The sequence below is a fragment of the Eumetopias jubatus genome, unplaced genomic scaffold (genome assembly GCF_037043125.1).
Source record: "Eumetopias jubatus isolate StellerSeaLion01/CBP00866 unplaced genomic scaffold, mEumJub1_p1.0 scaffold_15, whole genome shotgun sequence".
NCBI classification, from domain to species: domain Eukaryota; kingdom Metazoa; phylum Chordata; class Mammalia; order Carnivora; family Otariidae; genus Eumetopias; species Eumetopias jubatus.
Genome location: NW_028274821.1, coordinates 58,551,300 through 58,566,853, shown reverse-complemented (window position 1 = coordinate 58,566,853; position 15,554 = coordinate 58,551,300). Strand labels below are relative to the sequence as shown.

General features: G+C 38.8%; 1 protein-coding gene across 1 annotated transcript in view; it reads right to left on the bottom strand.

Annotated features, from left to right (window-relative positions):
* UNC13B (unc-13 homolog B) overlaps window positions 1–15,554 on the bottom strand; it is a 213,361-nt gene that overhangs the window by 135,881 nt on the left and 61,926 nt on the right. The window contains exon 7 of the mRNA XM_028115241.2: window positions 4,501–4,558. Within this exon, the coding sequence (XP_027971042.1) occupies window positions 4,501–4,558 (58 nt within the window). The remainder of the gene's footprint in view (window positions 1–4,500; window positions 4,559–15,554) is intronic.

The following is a 15,554-nucleotide window of genomic DNA, read 5'->3' as shown; positions in this document are numbered from 1 at the left end:
ACAGAAGGAAACAGCATCCCACTGGGCCTGTGCTGGGAGTGGCAGCCCTGATATTCTCTGAATCACCTTCCAGGTCATTCCTCCCTTTCTTCAAGAAAAGCACATGTTCACAGCCAAATAATGCTATGGTCTGATCCTGCAGAATCCAAGTCCAAGAGCCTTCATTCCTTTCTTCTTTGTCCCTGTTAGTTGAAACTGGCATATATACATACATATACAGAAAGTTTTATATACTTTTTAAAAGATTTTATTTTTAAATAATCTCTACACCAAATATGGGGCTCGAATTTACAACCCCAAGATCAACAGTCCTCTGACATTCCTCTAAGCCAGCCAGCTGCCCCAGTTTTATATACTTTTTTTTTAAAGATTTTATTTATTTATTTGAGAGAGAGAGAGAGAGAGAGAGAGAAACAGCATGAGAAGGGAGAAGGTCAGAGGGAGAAGCAGGCTCCCCGCTGAGCCGGGAGCCCGATGTGGGACTCGATCCCGGGACTCCGGGATCATGACCTGAGCCGAAGGCAGTCGCTTAACCAACTGAGCCACCCAGGCGCCCTATATACTTTTTAATGTAAAGTTTCTTTTTTTTTTCTAAGATTTTATTTTGAGAGAGAGAGAGAGTGTGTAAGTGGGGAGGGGTTGAGGGAGAGGGAAAGAATCCCAAGCAGGCTCGATCTCACTACCCTGAGCTGAAATCAAGAGTGGGTTGCTTAACCAACCGACCCACCCAGGGGCCCCTTTAAAATTTCATAAACAGTCCCTTTTATTATTCAGAGCATAATTTTATTTATTTTTTAAAAAATATTTTATTTATTTATTTGAGAGAGAATGAGAGATAGAGAGCACGAGAGGGAAGAGGGTCAGAGGGAGAAGCAGACTCCCTGCTGAGCAGGGAGCCCGATGTGGGACTCGATCCCAGGACTCCAGGATCATGACCTGAGCCGAAGGCAGTCGCTTAACCAACTGAGGCACCCAGGTGCCCCTCAGAGCATAATTTTAAATTAATGCATAATACTCAGTCTTGTGATTATCATTTACTATTAACTATATCATTTTTAAACTTTGTTATTTAATTATTCTGTAATCAACATCTTTATAAACAAATGTTTATCTGCTTTTTGATTACTTAAAGTCCCAAAAATTGAACTGTTAAATGATTTTTTTTTCTTTTTAAAGATTTTTTATTTATTTGACAAAGAGAAACACAGCGAGAGGGAACACAAGCAGGCGGAGTGGGAGAGGGAGAAGCAGGCTTCCTGCCGAGCAGGGAGCCTGATGCAGGGCTCGATCCCAGGACCCTGGGATCATGACCTGAGCCGAAAGCAGACGCTTAATGACTGAGCCACCCAGGCACCCGTCGAATGATTTTCTAATTGGAAAAAAAATATACCACTGTCATAAATGACCAAAAAGGCAAGGATTTTTTTTATAAGTATTAAAGTATATTAAAAAGTCAGGACAACCAAATAAAATGTGTGATTCCTGACTGGATCACATAGTGGAGGAAAAAAGAGCTATAAAAATATTTGGGGGACAACTGGGGAATTCTTAATATGCACTTTTTATTAGATAATATTACTGTGTCAGTGTTAAACTTCTCAATTCTGATCATGGTAGTTTGGTTATGTAGACTGTCCTAGCTGTAAGGAGATACATGCTGATGTGTCATTAAGTCTGAAGATTATATCAAAATGATTCAGAAAATTTGTGTATGTATATACAGAGAAAGAGATAAAGACATGAGAGAGAGGTGGGGACAAGTGAGAGCAAATGTGGCAAAATGTTTCCCACTGAATCTAGTAAAGGGTAAATAGGTGCTTATTATACTGTGCTTTCAACTTTCGTTTTAAATTTTTCAAAATAACATATGAGGGAAGAATCAAAAGATAGGAACAGACTATTCACAGAAAAATATATTAGCCAATAAACATTTGAAAATTATTAAACTTGATTTTTTTTTAAAGATTTCATTTATTTTTTGTCAGAGAGACAGAGCAAGCACAAGCAGGGGGAGTGGCAGGCAGAAGGAGAAGCAGGCAGACGGAAAAGCGGGCAGAGGGAGAAGCGGGCTTGAGCCCGCTGAGCAAGGAGTCCGATACAGGACTTGCTCCCAGGATCCGGGGATCAGGACCTGAGCTGAAGGCAGACGCTTAACTGACTAAGCCACCCAGGCGCCCCAAACCTGTTGATTATTTATGGCCTTTTATTTCCACCAGCTCTCTTGGCATTTGATCTCTAATCACTTCAACTGCACTTCATCAAATGGGTGCAGGAAGGAATGGGAAGTGAAACTTCAATCACTCCATTTCACATCGCATTAGCAGTCCTGGAGAAAGGTTTAAAAGATTAAAAAGGTCAGGGGTGCCTGGGTGGCTCAATCATTGGGCATCTGCCTTCGGCTCAGGTCATGATCCCGGGGTCCTGGGATCAAGCCCCACGTCGGGCTCCCTGTTCAGTGGGGAGCCTGCTTCTCCCTCTCCCCCTGCTTGTGCTCCCAATCTCTGTCAAAAAAAAAAAAAAAAGATTAAAAAGATCAGGGGTGCCTGGGTGGCTCAGTCGGTTAAGCAACTGACTTGATTTCAGCTCAGGTCATGATCACAGGGTTATGAGATCAAGCCCCACATGGAGCTCTGTCCTGGTCATGGAGCCTGCTTAAGAATCTCTCTCGAGGCGCCTGAGTGGCTCAGTCATTAAGCGCCTGCCTTCGGCTCAGATCATGATCCCAGGGTCCTGGAATCGAGCCCCGCATCGGGCTGCCTGTCAGCGGGAAGCCTGCTTCTCCCTCTCGCACTCCCGCTGCTTGTGTTCCTGCTCTTGCTATCTCTGTCTCTGTCAAATAAATAAATAAAATCTTTAAAAAAAAAAAATCTCTTTCTCTCCCCCTTGGCCCCTCCCCCTTCCCATCAAACACACACACTCTCTCAAAAAAAATTTTTTTAAAGATTTAAAAGGTCAAAATTAGCTCATTACTATGAGTTCTGGAAAGGACCTATAGACTTTAATTCACAACCTGGTTTTCAATTCAGATTCTTCTGGTCTCCTATGACTCTAAATGTTTGATAAATTCAAAGTCCTATATGGGAAAAAAGTTAGCAATAAGTCATATGAAAAATAGCAAACTTTCTTTAAAGAAAGAAAAAATGTTGAGGTCTGCCATTGGTCTTACCTTTTATCAGGAAAGCAGCCTATAATATGGAAGACAACCAATGGATTTACAAACCTTGAATGGAAGTTTTCCTTATCAGAAACTATGAAGGTTATAATGGTTCCAAGCACAGGCTATGGAATCAGGTTGTCTGTGTTAGATTATTTACTTCACCACCTACTACCTGTGTGATTTGTGGCAAATTACTCAATCTCTTTATGCCTCAGTTTCCTCATCTGAAAAATGGGACAACAGTAAAAACTATGTCTTAGGGTTATTGTGAAGAATAAATTAGTACATTTTAGTTCTGATAGCAGCATCTGGCATACTGTAAGACCTCAAAATATGTTAGTTACTATGGTTGTTATTATTACCACTATAGCTAAAATAACTAGTACAACTACCACTTTCAACCAGCAGTGGTTAAGAGTTTGGCATTTGGTTCAGAAAAACTACAGTAACACAAAAGAAGCACAACACACACACACACACACACACACACACACACACACACACACACACACACACACACACACACACACACACACACACACACACACACACACACACACACACACACACACACACACACACACACACACACACACACACACACACACACACACACCCCCATTGAAAAAGTGAAAGACAATAGACTCCCAGTCAGTCCTTTAGTGTCTCCTCAGGCTATTTTGATAGAAACTGAGAAGGTAGAACTATACCAACAATACACGGCTCATTTCAAGAATGAATCTTTGTCGTCTGGATAAATTAATCTCAAGAGAAATGACAAATTCACTCAATCATTTATCAAACTTCTTGAGGCTTACTATACTATGTATCAGGTATTGAGAGTCTAGAAATATAAAATAGGAGAATGTTTATGCCTATAAAAACTGTGTTCTTGTCAAAGAAATATTAATAGATTATAATATATAACGAGTTATATGATGAACATATGCATAGGGTACTATGGAAGCAGAGGAGACACCTAAGCTAGACATGGGGGAAGGAGGAAACAGCAAGATTTCCCATGGGTGATGACATTTAAACTGAGCTTTAAAGAACAGTAACAGGTAAACAGGATAAAATGGGAAAAATCACTACTCCATGGTAAAAGCTAGCAAATGGAGATAAAAGATGAGCACCACTGCCCAGCCTACAGCCACACAAAACCAAAAGGACTCTTCATAAAGCTAATGATTAGATAGCCACTGGAGATATGGGCCTGAATAGGTGTCTTCCAGAATATCTTTTGTTTACATCTCCCCCCTCCCCAACTCAAAAAAAGCCATATTTAGAGAACTAACAGAAAGCTGTGATTAATGACATTCAGAGACAAGTTTCTCACTTACAACACTGGGCGGCAGCAGTGGGCAATGGCTTCCTCTGGCTTTCTTCTTGAATCGAATACTAGAAACAGAAAGGAGAAAGAGAAAAAAACAAACAAAAAAAAAACAACACAGATAAGAGGCCCAAATACAAGGGGGAAAAAAACAATCACAGCTACTTGTAAAAAGGTTTAGCGTTTGACTAGAGTTAAATTTTTATTGAACAGAAACAAGTCATCCTGCTGATTTCCCTGTATGATCCTGACATATAGGCCAGACTATGAAATATGGCCCTTGCCCAATATAACAGGCTAAAGCAGGACAGCAGAGAGACTGTTTTGACCAAGGGAACCTGGATATGTACCAGCTCTGCCAGGCAGCTGTAGAAAGTTTAGAGGAGCCTTAGAGTGCTTAGGAAACTCATTCTTCTGAGTTTTCTCATGGATAACGTAAAGATTTTCCCCATTTGGGTGATGGAACTGAAAACCTCTCTGAAATGGAGTTTTCTCATCTTTAAAAACGTAACAGTGCTTCTTCCCTCACAAGGTCATGTGGGAAGTGAAATTACTTATTTAAGCATGTAATACGACATCTAATAACCTACTAGAGTCCCCTTCCCACTTATATTCTAGCCTCCCCAACCCAACACCACCATCACAACCAAAAAAACAAATACGTATTACTGAAGCCATTTAAAAAAAAAAAGAAGAGGAAGTTCTATAAAAGGGAGCAGAACTAAATGAAAGTCTTGAAGATGGGCAAGATCTGCAAAGGCAAAACAAGAAGAGAAAGGCATAAACAAGTTAACATAGGTACAAGTTCAAAAAACAGAATAGTTTAATCAGAGCCTATTAGAGGATTCAGAAGACATAATTTGGTCCAGCAATTGGCAAATATGAGTTCTGGAGTTCTCATCCTGACTCTGCCACTTATTATTATGCTCTGCTGTACTGGGCAAGACAAAGCTCTCTAACACTGAGAATGAATGAGTCACTCATTCAGGAGATAGTTCTTTTTTTCTTTTTTCCTCTATTTATTTTTTTTTTAAAGATTTTATTTATTTATTTGAGAGAGAGAGAGAGAATGAGAGATAGAAAGCACGAGAGGGAAGAGGGTCAGAAGGAGAAGCAGACTCCCTGCTGAGCAGGGAGCCCGATGTGGGACTCGATCCCGGGACTCCAGGATCATGACCTGAGCCGAAGGCAGTCGCTTAACCAACTGAACCACCCAGGCGCCCCCCTCTATTTATTTTTTTGATGTAGTGTTCCATGATTCATTGTTTATGTATAACACCCAGTGCTCCATTCAAAACATGCCCTCTTTAATACCCATCACCAGGCTAACCCATCCCCCCACCCCCCTCCCCTCTAGAACCCTCAGTTTGTTTCTCAGAGTCCATAGTCTCTCATGGTTGTCTCTCCCTCCAATTTCCCCCCCTTCATTTTTCCCTTCCTACTTTTTTTTAACATGTAATGTATTATTTGTTTCAGAGGTACAGGTCTGTGATTCATCAGTCTTACACAATTCACAGCACTCACCACAGCACATACCCTTCCCAATGCCTATCACCCAGCCACCCCATCCCTCCCACCCCCCACCACTCCAGCAAACCTCAGTTTGTTTCCTGAGATTAAGAATTCCTCATATCAGTGAGATCATATGATACATGTCTTTCTCTGATTGACTTATTTCGCTTAGCGTAATACCCTCTAGTTCCATCCATGTCGTTGCAAATGGCAAGATTTCGTGGGGGTTTTTTGATGGCTGCATAATATTCCATTATATATATATATGCACACATCTTTTTAATTTTTATTGTTATGTTAATCACCATATATTACATCATTTGTTTTGGTGTAGTGTTCCATGATTCATTGTTTGTTCATAACACCCAGTGCTTCACGCAGAATGTGCCCTCTTTAATACCCACCACCAGGCTAACCCATCCCCCTACCCTCCTCCCCTCTAGAACTCTCAGTTTGTTTTTCAGAGTCCATCATCTCTCCTGGTTCGTCTCCCCCTCTGACTTATTCCCCTTCATTCTTCCTCTCCTGCTATCTTCTTTTTCTTTTTTCTTAAAATATGTTGCGTTATTTGTTTCAAAAGTACAGATCTGTGATTCAACAGTCTTGCACAATTCACAGCGCTCACTGTAGCACATACCCTACCCAATGTCTATCACCCAGCCACCCCAACCCTCCCACCCCCAACCACTCCAGTAACACTCAGTTTGTTCCTGAGATTAAGAATTCCTCATATCAATGAGGTCATATGATACATGTCTTTCTCTGATTGACTTATTTCACTAAGCATAACACCCTCCAGTTCCATCCACGTCGTTGCAAATGGCAAGATCTCATTCCTTTTGATGGCTGCATAATATTCCATTGTATATACACCACATCTTTATCCATTCATCTGTTGATGGACATCTTGGCTCTTCCCATAGTTTGGCTATTGTGGACATTGCTGCTATAAACACTGGGGTGCACATACCCCTTTGGATCACTACATTTGTATCTTTGGGGTAAATACCCAGTAGTGCAATTTCAGCAGATAGTTCTTGAGTACCCATTATGTACAAAAAGGCCTTGACAGAGTTTGTATATCATGGTAAAGAGCTTGGATTTTATTCTAGTGTATTGGGAAGCCATTTATAATTTTAAACACAAAAGGGTTATGACTTGAATACACTTTTTTTTTTTTTGACGAGAGAGAGAGAGAGAGAGAGCTAGAGAGGGAACACAAGCAGGGGAAGTGGGAGAGGGAGAAGCAGGCTCCCCGCCAAGCAGGGAGCCTGATGCAGAGCTTGATCCCAGGACCCTGGGATCATGACCTGAACCGAAGGCAGATGCCCAATGACTGAGCCACCCAGGTGCCCCCTTATTACACTTTAAAAGTCTTTCTGGCTGCTGTGTGAGATTAACTATAGGGAACAAGAAGGAAAGACTAATTACTGCAATAATCCAGACAAAGGTTTATGGTGGCTTACATAGGAGTATTAATGGTAAAGGGCATTTCAAGTAGTTGAATACAAAATACAAAACACTTTTGTACCTAAATATACTTTTACATGTGAAGTACTTTACCGGCAATAAACTATGATGCAAATATCAGAGGTAGATACTGCTATTACTAACTCCAATAGGGAATAATGTGAAGTCAAGCACAACTTAAACAATAGTAATAGTAAATCTGCCAATCATAAAAATGCTCAAAAAGTTCTTGAAGGTTAAGCAACCTTCCACTCCAAAGTAAAAACCAGACTTAGTTATAAATAGTAACCATTACAAATGATGATGACCTTTGTAGGCAGTACACAGATCCAACAGTGAGAAAATTCTGAAACTTAATTTTTAATTTTTTTTAAGTAGGCTCCACACCCAACATGCGGCTTGAACTCACAACCCTGAGATTAAGAGTCACACACTCTACTGACTGAGCCAGCCAGGAACCCGCAAAATTCTATAACTTTAAATATTAAACTAGAAGAATTCAAATTTAAAAGAGAGAGTAGAGGGTGGCTCAGTTGGTTAATCATCTGCCTTCGGCTTGGGTCATGATCCTGGAATCCTGGGATCAGGTCCACACTGGGTTCCTTGCTCAGTGGGGAGCCTGCTTCTCCCTCTACTTGCCTCTCCCCCTGCTTGTGCTCTCCCTCTGTGACAAAAAATAAATACATTCTTTAAAAAAAAAGAGAGAGAGAGAGAGACAAGAGTAGATATTTTCAGAAGACATATTTCATGAATATCCTACAGGCTCAAAGCAGAAAGACAAAGACCAACTAAAGCCTAATTAAAAATATTAAGAGAGCGAAGGAAAAATCTATTATACATATGTACCAAAAAAAAAAACAAAAACAGAGGGGCACCTAGCTGGCTCAGGCAGTAGAACATACTCTTGATCTCAGGGTCGTGAGTTTGAGCCCCACATTGGGGGTAGAGTTTATTAAAAAAAAAAAAAAAAAAAATACACACACACCTCCAGGAAAACAAAAAGTCCTAGATAATTATATGCAATCTCATCATGAATATAAATGGAAAAATCCTAAAGAGATTACTAAACTAAATCCATCACATATTATTTATCCATAATATATGTCTTATAATGTTACTATGTAAATAGATATGTATGTGTGTGCATATGCATGTATACTGGTATATAAATGGCCATATATCATAACCAGTTGTACTTTAAATGCAAGGATAGTTTAATATCAGAAAATCTATTAATGTAATTCAACACAATACACAGATTAAAGAAAAAATTTTGTGGCCTAATGGATGCAGAAAGCCTTGATAAAATCCCTTACTTTTTCGGGTGCCTGGGTGGCTCAGATGGTTAAGTGTCTGCCTTCGGCTCAGGTCATGATCCCAGGGTCCTGGGATCAAGTCCCGCATCGGGCTCCCTGCTCCTTGGGTGCCTGCTTCTCCCTCTGCTTCTTTCTCTCTCTCTCTCTCTCTCTCTCCCCCCCTCCTTCCCTCTGTCTCTCATGAATAAAAAAAAAAAATCCCCTTACTTTTTCATGACAAAAATTCTTAGACAAGAAAATAGAATTTCCTTAATCTGATAAAGTACCTATCAAAATCTATAGCAAACATCATACTTTAGGATTTAGGAAGTATTCCCCTTATGGTCAGGATAAAAAAAAAAAGGTTCCCACTTTCACTCCAAGTATTAAAAATTACATTGGATGTTTTATGCAATTAACTTTTTTAAAATAAAGGAGCAGCAAAAACAAGCAAGGAAGGTCTGAGAAAATGACCGGCCAAGAAATGACAACTAAATGTAACACAATGTCCTGGATGAGATCATGAGACACAAAAAAGGCATGAAGTAAACACTAAGGAAACTTGAAAAAAACATGACTTTTTCATTTTATTTGTAGTTAATAAAATATAATAAAACATTAACGTTTAAGTTCATAATAACGTATATTTCTTCATTAATTATAACAAATGTACTATACTAATGTATGATGTTAATAAGAGGGACAACCATAGGGAGGGGGGTGAAAAAGAGGTAATAAGGAAACCCTGTAGCATCTGTTCAGTATTTTTCTGTTTTTGTTTTTGTTTAAGATTTTATTTACTTTTTTGACAGAGAGAGAGAGAGAGAGCATAAGCAGGGGGAATGGGAGAGGAAGAAGCAGGCTCCCTGCTGAGCAGAGAGCCTGATGGGCACTTGATCCCAGCACCCTGAGATCACGACCTGAGCCGAAGGCAGATGCTTAACCAACTGAGCCACACAGGCACCCTGTTCAGCATTTCTATAAATCCACAACAGCTGTAAAAAATAAAGTCTGTTAATAAAAATATATGTATAAAACTTCAAATGCTAAAAAATATAAAGCATAAAGATTGGAAAGAGATTAAAAACTATTATTATTTTCAAAGATGTGAAAACTAGTTACATAAAAAAAATCTAAGAGAATCTCTAAACTAGTAAAACTATTAAGAATTGCAGAAAAAATAAACTATTGGGACTACATCAAAATAAAAAGCTTCTAGGGCACCTGGCTGGCTCAGTTGATAGAGCATGGGACTCTTTACCTCAGGGTCATGAGTTCAAAGAACTTACCTTAAAAAATTAAATATTTTTTTTAAAAATAAAAAGTTTTGGGACGCCTGGGTGGCTCAGTTGGTTAAGCGTCTGCCTTCAGCTCAGATCATGATCCCAGGATCCTGGGATTGAGTCCCGCATCAGCCTCCTTGCAACAGCAGGGAGCCTGCTTCCCCCTCTGCCTGCCACTCTCCCCACTTGTGCTGGCACACATGCGCATGCTCTGACAAATAAAAAAATAAAATCTTCTAAAAATTTAAAAATAAATAAAAAGCTTCTGCAGAGCAAAGGAAAAAAAGTCAACAAAAAGACAACCTACTGAATAGAAGATATTTGCAAATGACATATCCAATAAGGGGTTAGTATGCAAAATATATAAAGAACCTGTACAACTCAACACCAAAAAAATAACCCAATTAAAAAACAGGAAGAAGACATGAACAGACATTTCTTCAAAGAAGATATCCAGATGACCAACAGACACATGAAAAGATGCTCAACATCACTTATCATCAGGGAAATGCAAATCAAAACAATGAGATGTCATCTCACACCTATCAGAATGGCTAAAATCAAAAACACAAGATACAAGTGTTGGCAAGCATGTGGAGAAAAAGAAACCCTCGGGCACTGCTGGTGGGAATGCAAACTGGTATAGCCACTGTGGAAAACAGTATAGAGGTTCCCCAAAAAGTTAAAAATAGAAATACCATATGATCCAGTAATTCCACCATTGAGTATTTACCCAAAGAGTGTGAAAACACTAATTCAAAAGGATATATGTTACTCCTATGTTTATAGCAGCATTATTTACAATAGCCAAATTATGGAAGTAACCCGTGTCCGTGGACAGATGAATGGATAAAGAAGATGTAGTATATATACACAATGGAGTATTAGCCACAAAAAAGAATGAAATCTTGCCATTTGCAACAACATGGATGGATCTAGAGAGTATAATGCTAAATGAAATAAGTCAAAGAAAAATACCATATGACTTCACTCAAATGTGGAATTTAAGAAACAAATGAACAACAACAAAAAAAGAGACAAAAAAACAGACTTTTTTTTTAAAAATATTTTATTTATATATTTGACAGAGAGGGAGACAGCGAGAGCAGGAACACAAGCAGGGGGAGTGGGAGAGGGAGAAGCAGGCTTCCCACTGAACAGGGAGCCCGATGTGGGCCTCGATCCCAGAACCCCAGGATCATGACCTGAGCCAAAGGCAGACACTCAATGAATGAGCCACCCAGGCACCCCAAACAGACTCTTAAATACAGAGAACAAATTACTGGTTATCAGAGGAGAGTTGGCAGGGTGGAGAATAAACTAGGTGAAGGGGATTAAGGGTACACTTATCGTGATGAGAACAGAGTAATACCTAGAATTGTTCAAGCACTATACTGTACACCTGAAACTAATATAAGGTTGTGTATTAATAATACTGGAATTAAAATAAAATTTAAAAAGTTGCTGAATAAGGTCAATACTAAAAATGGGCACCAAAGCATTGCCTTATAACAGCAATGAACTATTAGAAAATGTCATTTTTGTTTGTTTTGTTTTGTTTTTAAAGATTTATTTGACAGACAGGGTAATGAGAGCAGGAACACAAGCAACAGGAGTGGGAGAGGAAGAAGCAGGCTTCCCCGAGGAGGGAGCCCGATGTGGGACTCAATCCCAGGACCCTGGGATCATGACCTGAGTGGAAGGCAGACGCTTAACAACTGAGCCACCCAGGCGTCCTTTGTTTTGTTTTTATTAACATATAATGTATTATTTGTTTCAGGGGTACAAGTCTGTGACTCATCAGTCTTACACAATACACAGCGCTCACCACAACAGTAATGAACTATTAGAAAATGTAATTTAAAAAAAAACATGATTAGGAATAAATATCTAACAAAAGAAATGCAAAACCTACACAGAGAAAACAGGTTTCCCAGGGTGCCTGGGTGGCTCAGTCGTTAAGCGTCTGCCTTCGGCTCAGGTCATGATCCCAGGGTCCTGGGCTAGAGCCCCGCATCTGGGCTCCCTGCTCGGCGGGAAGCCTGCTTCTCCCTCTCCCTCTCCCCCTACTTGTGTTCCCTCTCTTGCTGTCTCTCTGTCAGATAAATAAAATCTTAAAACAAAACAAAACAAAACAAAACAAACAGGTTTCCCTTTACAGCACTTCTCATACTTTAACACTTACCATGTTTAATTCATTTCCTGCTTATTGTGTTTCCTCCTATTTGATCTATGAGAACAGGGATCTTTGTCTAACCTCTGATGTTTATCAAGCATCTAAAACAACACCTGGTATTTAGCCTTTGGTTACGTTACTTGTTGAGTAAATGAATGAATGGATGTCACCAATAAACAGAGAAATACAAATTAAAACAATAATGGCCTAAACCCATTAATTAGCAAAAATTTTGGTAATCTGGTAATATCTGGTAATATCAAGTATCAGTAAGTATACAGAGAAGCAGGAAAATGGAATATAAATTGGTACAATTATTTTGGTGAACAATCTACCAATATCTAGTAAGACTGAACAGCATATCCAACAACAAACAATTCTACTTTTCTGGGTATATATTCAGAGAATCCCTCATACATAAACACAGAGAAATAGACTCAAAGATGTTCACTGTAGCATACATTTGTAATAGTGGAAACCTAATTGACCATGAGTAGGAAAAGTAATAAATGGTAGTACAATCCAACTCTGTCAAATGGCTTAGATCCCTAAGCCAAACCTGACTCAGTGCGTCTGACCCAAGGGGTTCCTATGTATGAAAACTGTTACATATACATCAGAGAATAAACAGATAAGACCCTATACTGTGTTTTTTTAAATGATTTTGTGGCCAAATATGACAAGATCTTGAAATTACTGAATCATTTGGGAATAAGTATACAGATTTCATTTTATTATTCCATTTTTATGTCTCCTTAAAATTTTTACATGATAAAAACAAGAAAAAAGAAATCCAACTTGAAGAAGATCCCACTAACCAAGATGAGATGATTTTAGTATCAAAAAGAATAATGACTGCAATGGATTGAAACAAATCACTATCAAAATCCATAAATTCATAGTGATACACCACTAAAAAAAAAACACATTTGTTGCCTTCAGAAGTTGCCCCCATTACTTTGAAAATGGACAAAGAGAATGTTTTTCTTTTTTTTTTTTAAAGATTTTACTTATTTATTTTTGAGAGAGAGAGAATGAGAACAAGTGGCAGAGGAGAGGGAGAAGCAGGGTCCTTGCTGAGCAGGGAGCCCAATGCGGACTCGATCCCCAGACCCTGAGATCATGACCTGAGCCAAAGGCAGGCACTTAACCAACTGAGCCACCAGGCGCCCAGGAGAATGCTTTTCTTGAACAGACTTTATTACAAGTGAACCAAATAGCTTGTAAGAAGAAGTTCTTTTATAATTAGAAAATCAACATTTTGCAAGCCCTACTAAAATAATTATTCCTGCTAAAACCAGGTGGGAAAAGTCTGGTGGTAAGGTTTTATTGTGGATAAAACTGGCTGACACCAGTTTAATCCACTGATCCACTGTTGAATTTTTTTTTTTCCGCATGGATGATGTTTATTGTGAAAGTAAATGCAAGTAATACATGCATCTCCACTGTTGAATTTTAACATCACTAAAGTGAGATAAGACAACATCTCCCTACCAAAAAAAAAAAAGACTTCAATCTAAGTCTCAATCTAATCCTCAAACTATCAGATACAATTTTCAGTTTAAAGGAAGAATCAGAGATAGAAGAAAATGGTAAATGAAACCTTGGGGATATAATCAGCCAAATCCAGAATATGTAGCATTGTATAAAACAAATGGGGGAAGGGGAACCAGTTATAGAGTAAAAATGATTTAAGAGACATAATATGAACAACTTGTTTGGATCCTGAATTGACCAAATCAACTGTAAAAATACATCTTTGAGACAATAAAGGAAATCTGAAGTCAGTAAGTATTAAATGACATTAGGAAATTATTGTTGGGGTCCGTGGGTGGCTCAGTCGGTTAAGCATCTGACTCTTGATTTTGGCTCAGGTCATGATCTCAGGGTCCTGAGATGGAGCCCCACATCGAGCTCTGAACTGGGCATGGATTCAGCTTGAGATTCTCTCTCTCCCTCTGCCCTTCCCCCTCCCAACCTCATGCTCTCTCTCAAAAAAAAAAAAAAAAAAGGAAGGAAAGAAAATGAGAAATTATTAAATGTGATGTGTTAAAGGCACGTGGGATTTTTTTTAAGGCATTATCTAATAAAGATGTATACTAATATATTTATGGATGAGACATGATGATGTCTGGGATTGGTCTTAAAATATTCCAGCAAAAAAGAAGGAAGAATAACAGAGTAAGTCTATATATTTTTCATGGTAGAAAATCTCAGTAATAAAATTTTTAAATAAAGTGGTAATCACAATGAGATACCACTTCACACTCAATAGGACAGCTATATTCAACAAGAGTTAGCAAGGATATGGAGAAAATAGAACCCTGTACATTGTTGGTGGGAATGTAAAATGGTACAACCACTTTGGAAAAAAAGTCTAGCATTTTTAAAACAGTTAAACACAGTTACCATCTGATCCAGCCATTTCATTCCTGGGTGTATACCCAAGAGGAAACTAATGTCCAAACAAAAAATTTGTACATCAATGTTAATAGCAGCATTATCCATAACAGCCAAAAAGTGGAAACAACCCAATTGTCCACCAACTGATAAATGGATGAAATGCAGTGTAACCATAAATGGGATACTATTTGGCAATGAAACAGAATGAAGTAGTGATGCATGCCACAACATGGAAGAAACTTTGAAAATATTATGCTAAGGGAAAGAAGACAATCATAAGAACCACATACTGTATAATTCCATTATATGAAATGTCCAGAATAAGCCAATGTATAGAAAGTATATGAGTGTTTGCCTAGGACTCAGAAAATGAGGGAATTGGAATATGATGGCTAAGGGCACAGGATTTCTTTATGGGGTAATGAAAATATTCTAAGGATGTACAACTCTGAATATACTAAATTGTATACTTTAAATGTGTGAACTGTATGGTATGTGAATTCTATTTCAAAAACTATTCAATAAACAAGAGGATGGGGCACCTGGGTGGCTCAGTCAGTTAAGCGGCTGACTCTTGATTTCGGCTCAGGTCATGATCTCACGGTCTTGGGATCAAGCCCCGCATCCAGCTCCATGCTCAGCAGGAAGTCTGCTAGAGGATTCTCTCTCCCTCTGCCTCTGCCCCTACACCCACATGCGCTTTCTCCCTTTCTTTCTCCCTCCCTTAAATAAACAAATCTTTAAAACAACAAGAGGGTTATAAAGGAAGGAATAGAAGAGATAAACTTAGTAAACTCTAAATCCTAGAATAGAAACAAAAAGCAAAAATTTTAGAGGGAGTTGAGAACCACAGACCAAGAACCACCATTTTTATTTTTTTTAAAGATTTTATTTATTTACTTGACACACAGAGAGAGATAGCGAG